Raw genomic sequence first — 17,656 nt, forward strand, 5'->3', positions numbered from 1 at the left:
GAATGAATAAATATAATTTGATAAATCAATTAATTTTCCATAAGTACATGTAAAATTTCTATGTATAATGTGCATGACAATATGACATGTCAACAATTTCTAAATTGACCTCTTTGTTGTCTGTTATTCTATCTGCTAGAGCACCAAAATCAGTGATGACAAAGTTATTGCTTTGTTCAAATACACCTACAATATTCCAATCGAACAAAAATACCAAAAACATGTAAATCCATGGACAAATACTATGAGAATTCATGATTGGTCAAATTTCTCTTGTGCTAGGACTGAAGATTGTGTTTATATGTTAAGGTATAGTTGAAAGTGTTCGTACATTTATATATACTCTGCCACATTGGACTAAAAATGTGTCACCATTAAGGAAATTAATGTGATATATTATGGCATGCATTCTTTCCTCTAGCAATATTTATTGGGCATAGCAAATTAGCTTAGCAAAAAACCTCATGCACCCTAATAAATTTGAGGATTTTTAATTGTTTGCTTGGTTTGTAGATTATTACTACATGATAACTAAATCAACATGAATTATCTATGTTTTCGCGTCTACATTCTTAACTAGTCTTTCATTGCCATGTGATTTTCTACTGACTATCTTTTTCACTAGGAGGATTTACACATTATGTATATTTTTCTCATATATCATTTCCTCTCTCTTTAACTCTAAATAGATCAATCTAGTGTGAAAATGACAGGTTGGTTCGAGAAAAATCTAAAGACATGATATCCTGCTTTGATATGTTGTTTGTTTGTCCTTACTTGAGTTTCACTTGTGATGTTTTTTTGTGTTTTTGGGCATGTAGGTGAGATAGTTGCCTGATAGACTGTCTTGTTGTTGCTCTAAGTCTGTTCTTTGTTGTGTTTTGTTGGATTTTCAGCTCATCAAGTGATTTGGTTTCGAGCATTTTCTATGCATAAAAAATAGGTCGGGAGTTCAAGTTACTTCATGTGATCACGTCAGTACCAGAAATAGTTAGCCGGATCAAACATTGCTCAAATTATCATCATTTAGAATCCGACCGCTACCCAAAATGTCTTTCTAGTTACTTCTCAATGTCCCGGCAATTTACGGAATGTGACAAGCAGATGATTAATCATCTACTTCCAGAAGAAACCCAAAAGAATTTATTGGAATAATCATACACATATTTCAGTTCCACACTCATTCTTAATTCAGATCAGAATATTTCTTCCCAAAATTTCTCAAAGAAACACAAAGATCTTGATACTTATACAACATGAAATAAATAATTCAAATATGAATTAAAACCCATCCGATCCAAATAAGTGAACATACAATCAAATTGGATGAAGATTTTATAATGTTCATTTCCATTTCTTTAGTTATCACAGTTTGTTAATACAACAAAATTCGAAACCAATTAGTTAGGTATACAACTAAATGTTATTTGCAACTAATGAATAGAACAATCTTTATTGCAAGATAGCTTCATTTTACTACAAAAAGTACATAAACACACTCTCGATACATAATTATGAACATTTGTTCATTGTGATCATGAACTCCTGCAAACCAGGTAACAAAACCTCAGGGATTTCAAAGCCCCAATTAATCTTGGAATCAATTTCATAATCCCATAAATTAATATCAGATTCAACCACTTCACTCATTGAAGATGCCCCTTTGTTACATGCCAACTCCTTCATCTTTCTTGTAATCGTTGCACCATCAAATCCAGGCTTTGGATTCCCAACCTATATACAAAACAATCAAACATGAAATATAACAAAAACAAAATCACAAAAGCAAGAAAATATTGATTTTAGCAAAACTAATTACCTTATCATGGAGAACTTGGATGGATGAGTTGCCATCTCTACCAAAGCTTGCACTTGCAATCTCAACTCCATGTTGATGAACCAATCGCACGATATCGCGAAAACTAGTATAGTTTTGAAGATCATTTGCTAAGATGACATCAAGATTTGGCCCCATATCTTGAACTTCAACTAGAGGTGCTGATGATGAACTTGCATTATTTGTTGCTTTATTTCGGATATTTGTAACACATGAATTATTGATTAGTTGCTTCTTTTTCTCTAATAAGAGGTCCCTTTTTTGCTTCAATTTCTCCAGCTTCGTCGTCATGCCCTTGATATGCTCCACTGCTTCGTCTATTTGATCCGGCAATGGCGCCCCATCCACCTGCACAGAGGCGAATGCAGAAAAAAAAAATTGATAAGGGCTTCGTTTTCTAAAATCTATTCGAGAATATATTTTTAGGTAATTCAAATATAGGGTTTTCGAATAACGAGATAAATTCGAAGACTCTATAAAATAAAATAAAAAAACTGAAAAATAAGTTTGGTAAGGGTTTAAGCCCTTCTGTCACTCCATTTGTGCCTGCCTATAGTTACTTAAACACACACACACACACACATATAATTTTATTAATTTCATTTTTCCATGTTGAGTTCAAGTAAACAAAAACTAAATTTGCCCCTTTTTCTCATTTTTCAACCTTTTTCTAACCCTAATAAAATTAGTTAATAATTAAAATTAGTTAATAAATTAAGATAAATCACTAGAGAGAGAGAAGAGAGGTTACCGGAGAGGGTTGGTGTGGGAGGAGAGAAACGAGTTGGTTGTAGAGATTCTTCATTTTAGTTCTTCTATTTTTCTCAATGATTTTCCTCTCAATTTTTGGAGCTGTGTCTGAATTTGAATTTGATTGAATTCGACCTGGCTTCCCCATTTTTGGCTTATTTTTAGTGAGATTTAGGGAGAAAAATCTCTTTTTTTTTCTATGGAATTTTGGAATTAAGACAGAAGGTAGATAAGCTATAACTGTATAATTTGGAGATAGAGAGAGAAGAGAGAGGTGTTGGTGAAGATAATGATGTCAGGTAAGAGGGGTATAAATAATTTGTTGAAAATTATTAAAGAATTAAAGAAAGAATTGAAAGTGAAAAAAAGTGGAAAAAGTGAGACGTCAGAAATTCGTCGTCAGAATTTCGGTCATCAGCCAGACGAGTGGGAATTATTTTAATTATTGGAATCGATCCCAAATTTTAATAGTGTCACATCACTTTTATTTACGGCACATGAATTTCATTTGACTTAGTTTAAGACACGTTTCCTATATATGTAAATTCTGAAGCTGCTGCGATCCTTGGTTGATGTTTATAAGGAAGCTCCCTTGTTTCGACTGTGATTTATTGATTTCTTTTTAATAATTACATTATGTGTGTGAAACAACGAATAACTATTATTTGTGTGGCAACTAGGAATCGTATAATATGAGACACAATAATGATTTTTACTAACAAATAGTGAATTCATGTGGGGTTTGCATACACTTACGTTCATGATAGAAAAACTCTATTAAATTCAGTCTTTGAAGTTGTCGCGACTCTTGGGTGTTACAATTCAGTTATAAGCATTTGGGCTTGGAGTCTATTTTCGTTGTTCACCCGACATTTAATACCAGTGGTGGCCATGATAGCATCTTCTTCCTTCTGAAGTCGACCACGACTTTCTTCACCAGTGTGGGAAATCATTAAAAGTGCGAAAATTTATTACAATAACTTTACCCTCGACGTCTGAGTAGTCACTATTAAGGAGAGACAGCGATGGAAGTGTATTAGCTCTCAATTTTTTTTTCTTTATCAAAATTTTTCAAAAATTATGTCGCTATTCAAACCTTTTATTGCATTCCTAGAAGGATTGTAACTCTGTAAGTACTATCCATATAATTGTGGAAATAAAAATGTAAATAAACCAAATTTTGCAAGTTGCAAAACCACCAAGTGGAATATTACGTCTCGACCATTATGCCAAATTGCCAAGTACAATCATGAGCATATAACGTAATGTAACATAACACAACACAATTAAGTAAAACATGTTTTACGGTTATTCACTTTTTTGTAGTATATTTTTGACCACACATCACACATGTTGAATTATTGTTGAGACAAATATAATAAGACAAGGGTGGAGCCCATTACTATAAGCTCATTTAATTGTGATTATTGGTATAATTAACTTCTTGTATAAATTAGTTTCTTCATCAAAATTTGATTCACTTTATCGAATAAGAGATGGTATGTTCTATACTTTATGTGAGCTTCGTTCATGTTTAGTCAACTATAACATTAAGTGTTTTTGTTTTATCCATTTAGTTTAATTTTAATTCATTAATTTTATATAAAAATCAAAATTAAACATTATTCATTATTCATGAATGATACTCATATAAAATATACTGTATATATAACATTTGTCTTTATAGTATGTAAAGCGATGATAAAGAAATACTCTACAATTCTAAATTTATATTAAGAACGACAACTCTAAATCAACTTTATCCATTTGATCGGTTGTCTCATCCTTTAAAATGCCGATAGATTAACAAACGGACTAGTTATTGAAATTTCCGGTGAAACTGCCTATAAATCAATTCGTTTTCTTTAGCAAAAAAGTTACAACCAAAAGCAAAAAGAAGTTAGCGTTCGTTTGAAATTGAAAGTGCTAACTTGGTATAGTAATTTACTCATAAATTAATTGATTAATCATTATAAACGTATATTTATGTTTATTGCATATGAATTGGTCACCGTAAAAATGGACACGTGCGTATATATTTGTTGTTACGTAAGAATTATGATGCACCAAAATTGGAAAATGACGTACACTAACAATCTCATCTTTCCACCTATAGAAACGCACAACACTTTAATTAATTAATAATTTATTCTCTTCTTTTATGGAATACCATTTTTCGAATTTGTATTGATGAAATTGTAAAGAGTATAGTGGGGAACGTAGGTCGTGCAACAAGAAAAATAGAGGAAGACTTTGACTTGGAAATTCTTTTCAAATTGGTAATGCTTCTCACTTTATTTTATTGCACTTATTCGTGATTTCACATCAAAACGATAGGAACTTTGGATGAACATAATATATTATGATTAGTTATTAATTTTGATGATCTAGCATAATCTTGAAGTATGGAATGTTAAGTTCCAAATGCATAAATATTCATTAACAAAATACAAATATCTCCCAAAATGGAAAACCTCATCATAGGATTCATGGCACGACAGGAGGCATAACGCCACGTTTTTTAAGTGAAATTAACCAAAATAAATTTATTCGAGGATTATCTGTTTGTAAGTATACGAAACTTTCAATATTTATGTTTAATTATAAGTGTACAATTTTTTTAATATAAATATATGAACTTTAGTGTAGTATTTTTTTTCTCTATTCCGTAATTGTCAATATGGCAAAAACGACAATCATTAAAATGGCATTGTGTTGTATAGAAGAAGATAATTTGCATAAACTTTTGAGATTTTCTATTTCTTAAAATTTTGTGACAATACTCATTGTAAATGGTTTATGCATTTGAATCCATAAATCACGATTCTTGTAAAATGGCCCTACCAATAACAATTTGAAGACAAAAATAAAAAATATCTCAAAAGCACAATATCTCATAAAATTCGCCCTTTATACGTTCAACTCAAGACATTACATATAGACTATGTCAGTTCAATAACACAATATTTGTGGTCTATAAAAGAACAAAAGTGACAATTTCGAAATTAAATAACTAAACTATAGCAATTCATGAAACAACTACCGTCCAATTAATGTCTGCAATTTACTAAAGAAAGTCCCAAAGGTCATGTATTTAAAATCAATAAAAAAATCGAAAATGTCGAAAGTTCATGTCTTTACAGGAAAATAAACCGGCATATTTGCTTGACACGTTTTCAACACAAATTTGTAATGTATAGTCCAAAGAAACTTTACTTCAATCGGAATTATTCATTGATGAAAAAAATATTAAAAATTTCCCAAAATTCGCATATTTGAATTTTTAAGAAATACATACAAGAACAAAAAAATATTAAAAGTTTGTACATTTATAAATAAATGACTCTCTGATTAATCACAAATGCATGGTATACAGAAATCCTCGACGGAGGTAGGAGTATATTATATAGACAATACGATTTTAATGAGAAATTTGGTAAGCCAGAGAAAAATAAGAAAAAGTGGGTCAAGTATGTGAGAGTTTCAATTTTTGAATGAGACTATTATTCACAGATATTCTAAAATGGCAAAATGAAACTTTTTTATGGATGCAAGAAATTTTAGTGAAGAATAAGGTTCACCTTATAAGAGAAACTTACAAAAAAAAATGGAAGAGATCTATTTTTGCAAGATAGATAAAAATAGGAGAAACTTACTAAAAGGATTATTTTTATTAGAAAGAGGGAATATATATTTATACATTCTAGAGAATCTTTAACTACTCTGGCTAAACGATGGGCCACATTGATGTATCAGCCAAAATTTTATGGTCATTTTATAATAATTATATTAAGATGAAACACTAATACTACAAAAGTATAAAGGTAACGTCTAGAAATTTCAAGACTTCTCGTAAAAGTGTCTTTGTTGGTAACTAATTTGATTCATATAAAATGTGTGTCCAATTAAATTATGTTCTTTTAAACAAGAATTAAGAAAAAGTAATAAAAGAAATAGTACGGACTATACTAAAAAATAACATGATTCATGGTGAAATAAAGATTAGAAATATTAATATTATCCACTTAACGGATTTCATGGAAGATACATGGATTCCCACTCTAATAAATTAATTAGTAACTGCTTCCTTTTTCATAAGCTTTCTCTATGAGATACGTTTATTTATCCTATTTTAAGTTTTAAAGTACTTCTCAAAACAAATATAATGAAAAAAGTAATACTAGGAGTGTTATTATAATAAAATAAAACATGATTCATGGTCTAGTAAAGAAATTATATTATAATAACAGCAACTCATGGATTCACGTTCTAATAAATTAATTAGTGTACTAACTGTTTCCTTTTTATCAATTAGTAACTGCTTCTATTATATCCTATATTTATTTGTTTTTCCTATAATGATCTTGAATATTACATTTAACCGAATTTGATTTAAAAGAAATCATGGATATGATGAAAGTTCATTTATTTTTTTCCAAACTAAATTTGTAGTGTATGAGAGAAATACAAAGTTTACTATAGTACGTGGATTTACAGTCAATTAGCCAAATTTTATTAAAAAATTATTATTATAATTAGGGATGGTTGTCAATGAATTAAAAAAATTTATTAACTTTTATTTACTCTCATAAATTTTAAATTAAAATATAAAATCATAACATTTTATATTTTTCACATCCCATAATGGTCAAAAGACTAAAAAATGTAGCTAATATGACAAAGTAAATATAGTGTTAAATAAAATATGTTGATATATTTGAAACGACATGATTTTGTAAATATATTATATTTAAAAAGATACTATGATTTTACATTCTTGTTTAAAAATAAAAAAAATTCATGTGGAATGGAGCAGAAGTCACGCAAAATTGTGATTTAAATACTAATAATTTTCCCTTAATAACAATAATCATTATTTTTATTATTATTATTATTATTATTATTATTACTCCATCTGTATTATCTTACTGGAGTTTTTTTTTTGCACTTGTTTTAAAAAAATTATAATAGTACATAGTTAAAATAAAGTAAGAGAGATACCATAATTATTATTTTGTACTAATTTTACGGACAACGAAAATGACAATCACTACCTAATGTTTGGTTTCACCTAAATAATTCAATATTACTTTAATGATAAAAAGAAAACACAATGTATGAACCAAAAAAAGACTTGTGACATGGAAATTCGTTGAAAGGCGGTTCTACATCTTTCGACTTAATATTCCATTTTCATTATTAAAATATTCACCGCTACACTTTTCCATCGAATTTCGATAGAATATAATAAAGTATAATATATAATTTTCCTCTTTCTTCTAATGTAATAAAGCATAATATTCATTATGTAGTATCCCCACACATTATTTACTTAAGGTCGATATTACATAATGAATATAACCACTCTCAATTATGAACAAAAATCTCTGAAATTTATACTAAGGATTTTAGTTTTGGACAAAGAAGTAAGGATCATAATTTTAAGTGTTATTAACATTTTTATTCTCATTTACAAGAGAATTGTGATGAGGCCAGCCGCGAGCCACAAGCCCACAACGTACATCAGCCACAAATTTAAAAGACCAATTTCTTTACTCCATTATTTATAGATATCATCTTACTTTTTACAATATTTTTTTATTTAAGAAAAAAAATTCACCACCAATCGTCTTTTCTCTTAATAATTATGAAACCGACCTTTTTATTTTCTATTCATTTTTTATTCTATTTTCAAAATTTAATTTATCAGTTTTATTTTATCCCTTCGTAGTTTACGATCAAAAGAAAAAAATCAAGTTTTTTTTACTCCTTCCATTCACTATTAGTAATCTTGGTAGTGGATGACCCGAATTTTAATATGAAATTAATAAATTTGGAAATAGATAAAAAGAAAAAGTGATTGAAATATTATCAAATAGATAATGTAGCTCACTGAATTAAAGATATAAATTTACCAAAAATGAAAGTAGACCAATTTTTATGGACAATCTAAACTAAAATAGAATTATTAATTATGGATAAAAGAGTATATTTATATATATAATGATCTCTGAGGATAATTTTTAATGTATAAAAAACAAAGAAATCACTATTAATTCAAGGCCACTAAATAATTGTTTTATGCAATCTTTGTACGAAAATCAAAGTGAGTAAAAGATGTTATGATGATATGGAATATCTCAACTTTTTCATATCTTTAAATTTATATATGTAGAACTGTCACAATAAAATCTACTCCTAGCTCATTTACTTGCTTCACACAACCAAACTTTAGCAGGTCCATATCGACTGGCTCTATGGAACCAGACTTGAACCGATCTGTACCACAAATTGAGCTGAGCTGGATTGGCTCGGCTCGGTGCGGCTCAATTCCAATTTATAATTATTTTAAAATTCCAGTCATAATTAACATATAGACCCACCATCCGCCCCATGCTACTCACATTTTTCTTTTTAAGTGTAATAAGGAAACACTTAATTAACTTTAATATATTACCTAAAATAGAATAGTGCATAGCTTTTGGTCATGAACGTAGTTAGTTCTTGCTCATTATATAATAATAATAATATAAAATTATTAAATAATAAATTTAATACTAATAAAATGTTAAAAAAACTATTGGAATATTGACCTTACAGAGTCACAGTCCAATTTGATTTTGAAGAAGAAAACCTTATGCTTATTCATTCATTTAAATTGGAAATCATTTTCGCCTCCAAAATTATATTCTGAATTCGTTAGTATTTCGACCGTACAAATATTGTTGATGAATAATCAGATTAATTAAAGGGTCATTTGCTATTGTTGATGGATATATATTTTTTATGACAAACGTAGCAAACACACGATTTTATGACATGGTTTCCACTCACAAGTCGACTATCATAAATCACACTGTTCCAATTTCGGCTGATGGAGATTAGACTAACTATTAGAGACACCCCACAACCATGAAGTGAAAATGGTCCAAGTGGGATCTTGACTTTGTAGCCAAACCAAACAAGGAAAAATAGCAGTGATTCCATTGAAAATTTGGAAGATAGATAATAGTACTAAATATCAGAAAAGATAAAAAAAAATTCTTGTTAAGAAAAGCAAATGAGGTTTAATTAGGCAAATAATACTACAATAATTGAAATGCAGCCTACGTTGTCGTTTTGTGTTGGTAGGGATATGATGTTTGGAGTTTCGTCTTTTTCTTGGAATCTTATTTTGGCGTTTAACTCGTCCACGCTCAAATGAGAAACCAATGACTTCATATATTCAAAATTGGCATTTTCTTTGTCTTTTTTTTTGTTTTTTTTTGTCTGCATTTGAATAATTGAATGTGAGCGTGCGCATGGGAGGACACACTGCACGCACACGTATATTTTTATTATATTAAATTTGTTGATATAAATGAAAATTATTTTTTACCTTTACTAAGTTGACACGGCTAGAATACAAACGAACGTAGTAGCGATATTTTTTTCTATGCTCGTGCAATATGCGATAAAGTGATATAGTGAAACTTAGTTGGTAAGGAGATTCATGTCTGACTAATAGATCAGAGGTTCTAGTCAGGACATGAGAGTGAACATTCAACTATTATTGAATTTTTTAAAGAATAAATAAATAAAACTAGCAATATTTTGATAGGTTCTTTATTGTATTTATAAACGATGATTCGATAAGGTTGTGAGTTATTTATGTGTAGATGTTGTTTGACATCAAAATAGTACTGTAATTTTAGTACCAAAAATATTTCCAATCGCAAAAATACAATAGCATCAAAAACTTTCCACTCAGATATACTACATTGTAGTAAATTTTAATGTAGTGATTAAGCTAGAAAAGAATGAGGCCCAATAGTGAAATTAAGTCCAATAACAATAACTAGATAGCCCAATCCATTTGGGCAAAAAGCCCATACATGTAAAACAAATCTAGCTACATTGCTGTTAATTGTCTAATATGGAAGGGATGAGCAATATACTATGCTATATAGTAAGTACATCACATGGGATCAATGTCACATAAGCAAATTATTCAATCCCAATCTCTTGTGGGTATATTTTTATGTTTCAATCCTACCAATACATATACTCCATTAGCTAAAAATAATTCCAGGTAAGAGTTAAACATTTTCTATGAATGGCTGAAATAGAGTTTTCACGGAGAACTAGTCTCATTTTGCTACTTCCTCCGTCCGCGATTAGGAGTCTTTTTTATAGTTTTGTTCGGTTCGCGAGAATATGTTCTTTTTTACTATAAATAGTAATATGACTCGCTTTCATTTAAAATTAATATAAACATGTGAGACTCATATTCCACTAACTCTTTTTTCACCACTTTTCTTTATATATTTCTTTACATAATCCTATTTCCGGAAAACATAATTTCAAACTTTTACTTGGTGGAGGTTGGAAACGCTCTAGCTCCGTTTCCTACAACGGTTTCATGCCGTTGACGGCGAGGAGAAGACGCGCTAGCTTCGTTGCAAAGGAAGGTTCCTCCTCGTCCTCCTCGGCATCATCCATGAGATCATGCTCTGGCATCAATTTCTTCTGTCTCTTCAAAACACCTTCTCTGTCTTCTTCATTTGGGTGATGTACCTCGGCCGCCCTCTTCTTTGACGCAACCGGGCCCACTGGAAAACTGATGTCAGTAGGATGAAATGACGGATCATCGCTGCCATCTCCAGCCGCCGGATGATGTGTAATTTGTGGTGGTCGGACCAAAACACTGTCGGAACCGTTTCCATGCAATTGCGCATGCTCACCAGCAATATCGATATCACCATTCTCCACAAGTAAACGCCATGTCAGCTGGTGGCGGACGCAGAAAAAAAATACTGTATAAGTATTTATATAAAAATTGAATAAATTTTAAAAAACTCCATGAAATTAAAAAAAGTTGAAATAAGTACCTCATTTGTGTCCGTCATTGGCTGCTGCCCAGCCGGAATATCGGAGCCGGTTCGGCAGCTGTTTTCCGCTTGTAAATCACGTATCAACTGGCGGATACAGAAAATAATTTACATTAACAATTTATACCATAAAACTCGGATAAATTTTAAAACTCTGAATAATAAACACCTCATTTGTTTCCGACGATGACAGTAGTGGAGTCAGATCATCGAATACGCCTCCGTAGGCGTCTTCCGGCTGTGAACACGATGTCAGCTGGCGGACGCATAAAAATATTAGTACAAGAATTTATATAATAATTGAATAAAATTTGAAAACCCTATGAAAAATTAATTTAAAAAAAGCACCTCATTTGTTTCTACCAATGACTGCAGCAACGGAATCGGATCGACTACGCCGCCATACTCATTCTTCCGCTGGCGGACGCAGAAAAATATTTGTATTAGAATTTATATAAAATTTGAGAACTCTATAAAAAATAAAATAAAATTAAAATAAAACCCTCGTTTGTTTCCGCCAATGGATGCGAAGCACGTGTCCAGCCGGATTTCTTCTTTTTCACCGTTTTGGTGATCTTGCACACGACGACATCGGCTGCGTTTGGTACGCCGCTTGACCTAATTAGGTCATCGCTGAGGGAATATTCGTGCATCGTCCAGTGCCCGAAATCGGCATCCGAGGACCGGTGCTCGAAGGCCAGCATCTTGGATTGGCCGATGATTTGGCCGTTCTCGGAATCTTGGATCATCTTGGGGCCCGTTTGGCCGCCCCAAGTCCCGGTTCCCGCCCTTCGGGAAACCCTCTTCGAGTTTGAAACCCTCGAGAGAAATGTGAAGGCGTAGATGGTGTACTTGATGGAGCCCTTCTCCTCCAACCTCGAGTGCCAATGATACGATCCCATATCTTAGGAACAATTATTTAGTAATCTTTTGATTCACCAAATCCTTCCATATATTTGTTATCTTGGTCAATAAGTTAGGGTATAGTATTTGAGTATTATAAATAGGGATAGATGGTTATTATTTGCATTCATTCAGTAAATCAATAAAATCGTTACGTGTCCAACAACGTGTTGAGAAATTCTCTTTCACTAAGATCTCGCGCTGCCCGACGGAGAGGAATTCCCGCGCACAGCCGGTTCTTTGCTACCGCCGATCCTTCGCTAGGACGCCGGAGAAACGGGATACGACGTAGGGTCGTATCAGCCAACGCGACTCCACGTCGAAGAAAACCACCCACGGATCCGACGATGGGCCGTAGATTTCCTTCACCGGAATGCCATTCCACGGCAGCTCCTTTTGCTTCACCCACGGATAAAGGTAGAAATTGATCAAATCTTCGCCGCTCGGATTGAATTCAAATCCCTTAACTAACATGTCTTCTAATTCTCTCTATTTCTCTCAACTCTCTTGTGTGTTATGGATAAAAAATAGTTCTATGATCTTATATTAGGTCTATAATCTATCTATATATATATATATATATATATATATATATATATATATATATATATATGGTAGTGTTAAACTCCTTTTCTCCCCTTAGATTTAAGTTCCTTCTTAATCTGGACCGTTAGATCTCATTCATCAACGCTCCAGATGATCTACATTATTACACTATAATGGTGCATTATTAGTCGGTGTGCATTATTCAACTGAAAATGTGCATTATTACACTATAACGGTGCATTATTTGTCGGTGTGCATTATTTAATTGAAAATCTGCATTATTAAATGACACGTGGCATCAATCTAACCGTCGGATGACAAAATCGTGGGGCTGAGATCAAGAAGGAAATAAGAGAAAATATGGAAAAAGGATTTGAATACAATCCTATATATATATATATATATATATATATAGGGTCATGATAATATACAAACTCCCTAAGATACAAACTATGCAAACTATAATCTCATCCATTAAGTATATTTAATCAACGATTGTAATTTATGGTCTCTACACATGTCAACACAGCTTATAAAATCGGTCACCAAGGGTTACTTTTGGGACAAAAATTATAAGCTGAAATCACAAAATCCGTTTAGATTAAGCAATCCCAATAATATCGGCTATTCATCGCACCTCTCATTTATCACGTCTTCCCCTCTCTCTTCCATTCCATCAATTAAGCCTGTTCAACGCCCCACCCATTAAACACGTCTCACCTCTCCAATTTCCTCCATTCCACCGTTTCGAATCTGTACTCCACGCAATCGCCGTTCTTCAAGGATCGCGTTGACATGAGTTCTGCGAGGCGAGCGGGTCAAGCGGCTGGAGCGTCAGCCGGAGGTGAGGTTACCGTTGAAATCCCCAATTTTCAAGAGCGGTGACATTTTGTATTAACTGGGTTTTTGTAGATTTATTCAGTCAATTGCATGCGCCGTTCTTTTGTTTAGATTAAAAGTCGATACATTGAACTCTGTTGACATCCTGTAATCATGGGTTGTATGAATAGTGTGTGAATGTCACTATTAGACCTTTAAGTCTATTTTATTTTAGTGCAATTAACCACTTTTCCCCCCTTGTAATTGACATGTAGGGTTGATTTAAGTTCGTTCTATTGAGAAACCATAAAGCCCACACGGATTTTCGCTTTATAGTTTGTTTTTTTTGTTTGTTTTGTTGAGAATTCCGCATGAATCACCTAGCCAACCCCCGCCCTATTATTTTTTCTTGTGTTCTAGGGCTGGTTTTGAAATCACATTGTTGTGTAATTTTTTCTTCATTTTTTTGAAATAATATGGCGTTGACATTGAAATTATATGTTGTTGACATTGAAATTATATTGTGTTGACATTGAAGTAATATGTTTTTGACATTGAAATTATATGGTGTTGACCTTGAAATAATCTGTTGTTGACATTTTTATTTCAATGTTGTTGACATTGAAATAATATGCTGGTGACATTGAAATTATATGTTGTTGACATAGAAATTATATGGTGTTGACATTGAAATTATATGGCGTTGACATTGAAATCATATGTACAATATGATGTTAGATGGCGTTGACATTGAAATAATACGAAATTATATGGTGTTGACATTGAAATTATATGTAAAATATGATGTAAGATGGCATTGGCATTGAAATAATATGAATTAAATCATCCATTTTGACCTTGAAATAATATGCTCTTGACCTTGAAATAATCTGTTGTTGACATTTTTATTTCAATGTTGTTGACATTGAAATTATATGGTGTTGACATTGAAATCATATGTGCAATATGATGTTAGATGGCGTTGACATTGAAATAATATGAAATAAATCTTCTATTTTGTGCTATAATTGACAGTACTCGTTGACATTTCTGTGGGTGCTCGCATTAATCCTTTGTGGGTGCTCTCGTAGATATTTTTTGACATTTCAAGTTGCATATTCACAATAACATTTCTAGTTTTGTTGTATGTGTTTTCATGCCGAGTGAAAGTTTTCCTATGAGCGGCAGAATGTGTTATGGACATTATTTATTTATTTTGTTTTTTGGTCATTGACTTAACTTGTTGATGGTTGCAACTTGATCAGCGAGACGTCTAGCAAAAGGAAAAGCTGTAGCCGATGGTGAGTCAAGTGGGAAGCGGAAATCTGTGGGGGGGCGTCCCTGCACAAACCAAGAGACCTCAGTTAAGGATCAAGAGAACTACTCGCTTTTTTGCGCATTCTGAAGTCTCTGAACGAAAGGCAGAAAAATGCTGTAAGGCAGCTCGGCTTCGGAGGACTTCTCGATTTTGACGTTACCTCTGTTCCAGGAACCTTAGCGTATTGGCTTTTGGAGCATTTTGACCACCTACGGTGCTGTCTTATGCTGCCTAATGATGTTGAGTTAGAGGTTGACACGAAAGACGTCGAGCTTGTTTTTGGTTTCCCAAATGGGGGGATTAAAACACATTGGCAGAATATCATTGCACACTATATCAGACAAAATACATTGCTGACAGATTATGTATACACCATCAGAACAAGCATAAAACATTAGATAATCTTACACAAAGTCTACATTTCGAAAACACATTCATCAACCATTTCAGAATATAACCTAATGCCTATGCATAATATACTCTACGTACTATGTCTTCTTCAGTCAAGCACAACAACTTCTATACTATATATTCAACAATTTTTAACCAAAAAATGACAGAAAATTCAGCATAGGGACATTAACCATTTTGAAATCTAACTACAACTGTACACACGATAGAGAAGCATCATCCAAGAATGTCATCACGGAATGTCAGCGGCCAAATTGGCAGAATATTGTACACACGATAGAGAATCTACCTTGAGCTTCGTAAGACATTTCCATTTCCACACAAACGAGGACGTAGACCTTATGCCGTAGAAGAACACTAAAAAGCACGCCGGAGAAGATTTGGGATATGACTTTCAACAGGAGATCGAAGTTTATATTGCAATATTGAATAATTAAGATATGTTATGTTTTGTGGCTGAATGAGTAATGTAATCACTTTCCAAAAAATGATACTAATGGTAGTTTGGGAGAATGGAGATAAATTAGGGAGTCATCATGGTGTGATCACGCCTAGGAACGGTTACAAATAATTCTAGTTATGATTATACCAGATTGGAGTGAAATGAGGATGTATGTAACTGCTGACACAAAACGATTTCCATATACACCCCCCGCTGACATAAATTGAACTACCCGGTGACATTGACTTAGTAACCCCTTACCAGCCGTAGATTAGATACAAAGATGGTGTGTGATTGCAGTTTGTAGTTTGCATGATAAATGAGAGTTTGTATTTGATCACAACTATATATATATATATATATATATATATATATATATATATGGAGTTTACTTACTTACAATATAGAATCTTCTATTTGTTATATATTTATATAAGAATATAGTATGTACGCAATTTTTCAGGAGTTTTATATATTTTTTATATCCAATTCAAGAGTGTTTAGGCGTTAAAGTTATGGAAACTAAATCTGATTTTGTAACTATTTAACTGATGATATCTAAATTCCATATCTATGAATTTTGTAAATTGAGTGACGAGTATCTATTATTTTTAATGCTAAATAGCATAGCGCTATCCTATCTGAATTCTCTTAGTATAAATTTGGTAAATTGAGGTGATGAGTACCTATTTTTTATTGCTAAATAAAACATAGGAGTAGGAATTTGTAAGATCAAATCTTCTAAATGAACTCATATTTATTCGGTATATATCAAAATAAGGGATATCTTTAGTAAGATTTTAATTTAAATCAAATTAAGATGTTCCACAACATATTTAAATATTATGTACGAAAATAAATATTGCATAAGCATCCACAATGGGGCGCCCTATAGTCCCGCCCTATAGGGCGTCCTATCCTCCGCCACATCATCATTTTATCCTCATACCCTTCCACTTGCAGTGGGATGCCCTATAGTCCGTCCTATAATTTTTACTTCTATTTTGTATTTAATTTTTATGTTTGCAAATATGCCAAGCAAAATAAATAAAAAAGCACAACAATTTAAAGGCAAATCCTACATTTACTTAATTAAAAAAAAGTTACAAAAGTGGAAATAAAAAACAAGTGCACTACAGATAAAAAGGTTGGTCTAAAGCATTCCCAACTGGCGTTGGGGATTATCGATCATCTTCTTGAGGTATTGGGCTTCATCCTGGTCGTCGGTCTGCCTGAGGGCGTTGTGCGTGTCCAACAACGTCCTCTGGTTGGCGGCCCTCACCAATTCCCTGTAGGCATGTGCCGCAGCCGAAGTCGGGGCCGGGGTCGGGGACGCGGTCGGGGCTGGGTTCTGTTAGGTCGTCACCTTCGCCTTGCCCTTGTTCTTGGCAGCCTTGTTGCCAATGGGACGCTGGGAGGACATCGGTGTGCCCGAACTCTCATCCTCGTACATCGGCTGGTTGAGGTCTATCGGAGGTGCGCCGTTGTTCCTGCTCAAATAATCACCAGTAGCGGTGTTCTTCGTCCTCTTCCTCTTCTCCTTCACGATGAGCCAGGAGGAGTAGTCCTTGAACTCGCCGTACAGTGAAATGTATGACGCACGCGCTTTATCGCGCACATCGGTCAAACTCTCGCCGCTGCCCTGCCCCCTCAAGCACTTCGTATACTCCGCCGAGAACAAATTGAGCTGCTTTTTGATTTGATCCCAATGCTTGTGCAGCTGCTCCCTGTGGCGCTTGTACGAGGCTGCCGGCTTGGCT

The 17,656-nt window shown here is 33.0% G+C and overlaps 1 protein-coding gene across 1 annotated transcript; it reads right to left on the reverse strand.

Moving 5' to 3' along the window:
- Positions 1 to 1,423: 1,423 nt before the first annotated feature.
- On the reverse strand, positions 1,424 to 2,890 carry LOC121811468 (transcription factor bHLH162-like). Its single transcript, XM_042212333.1, has 3 exons — positions 2,589 to 2,890; positions 1,820 to 2,185; positions 1,424 to 1,734 (listed from the first exon to the last, which is right to left on the reverse strand). Exons 1-3 carry the CDS (start codon positions 2,733 to 2,735, stop codon positions 1,513 to 1,515), a joined length of 735 nt encoding a protein of 244 aa, XP_042068267.1. The 5' UTR covers positions 2,736 to 2,890; the 3' UTR covers positions 1,424 to 1,512.
- Positions 2,891 to 17,656: the final 14,766 nt, after the last annotated feature.

The sequence above is a fragment of the Salvia splendens genome, chromosome 7 (genome assembly GCF_004379255.2).
Source record: "Salvia splendens isolate huo1 chromosome 7, SspV2, whole genome shotgun sequence".
Taxonomy (NCBI): domain Eukaryota; kingdom Viridiplantae; phylum Streptophyta; class Magnoliopsida; order Lamiales; family Lamiaceae; genus Salvia; species Salvia splendens.

What these genes read in the sequence shown, in the direction of transcription:
- LOC121811468 (XM_042212333.1), bottom strand. Translation starts at nt 2,735, where the DNA reads ATGGGGAAGCCAGGTCGAATTCAATCAAATTCAAATTCAGACACAGCT. An exon ending in TCCCACACCAACCCTCTCCG is followed by an intron (nt 2,186 to 2,588) that starts GTAACCTCTCTT and finishes GCCTCTGTGCAG; the next exon opens with GTGGATGGGGCGCCATTGCC. An exon ending in TCCAAGTTCTCCATGATAAG is followed by an intron (nt 1,735 to 1,819) that starts GTAATTAGTTTT and finishes TTTTGTATATAG; the next exon opens with GTTGGGAATCCAAAGCCTGG.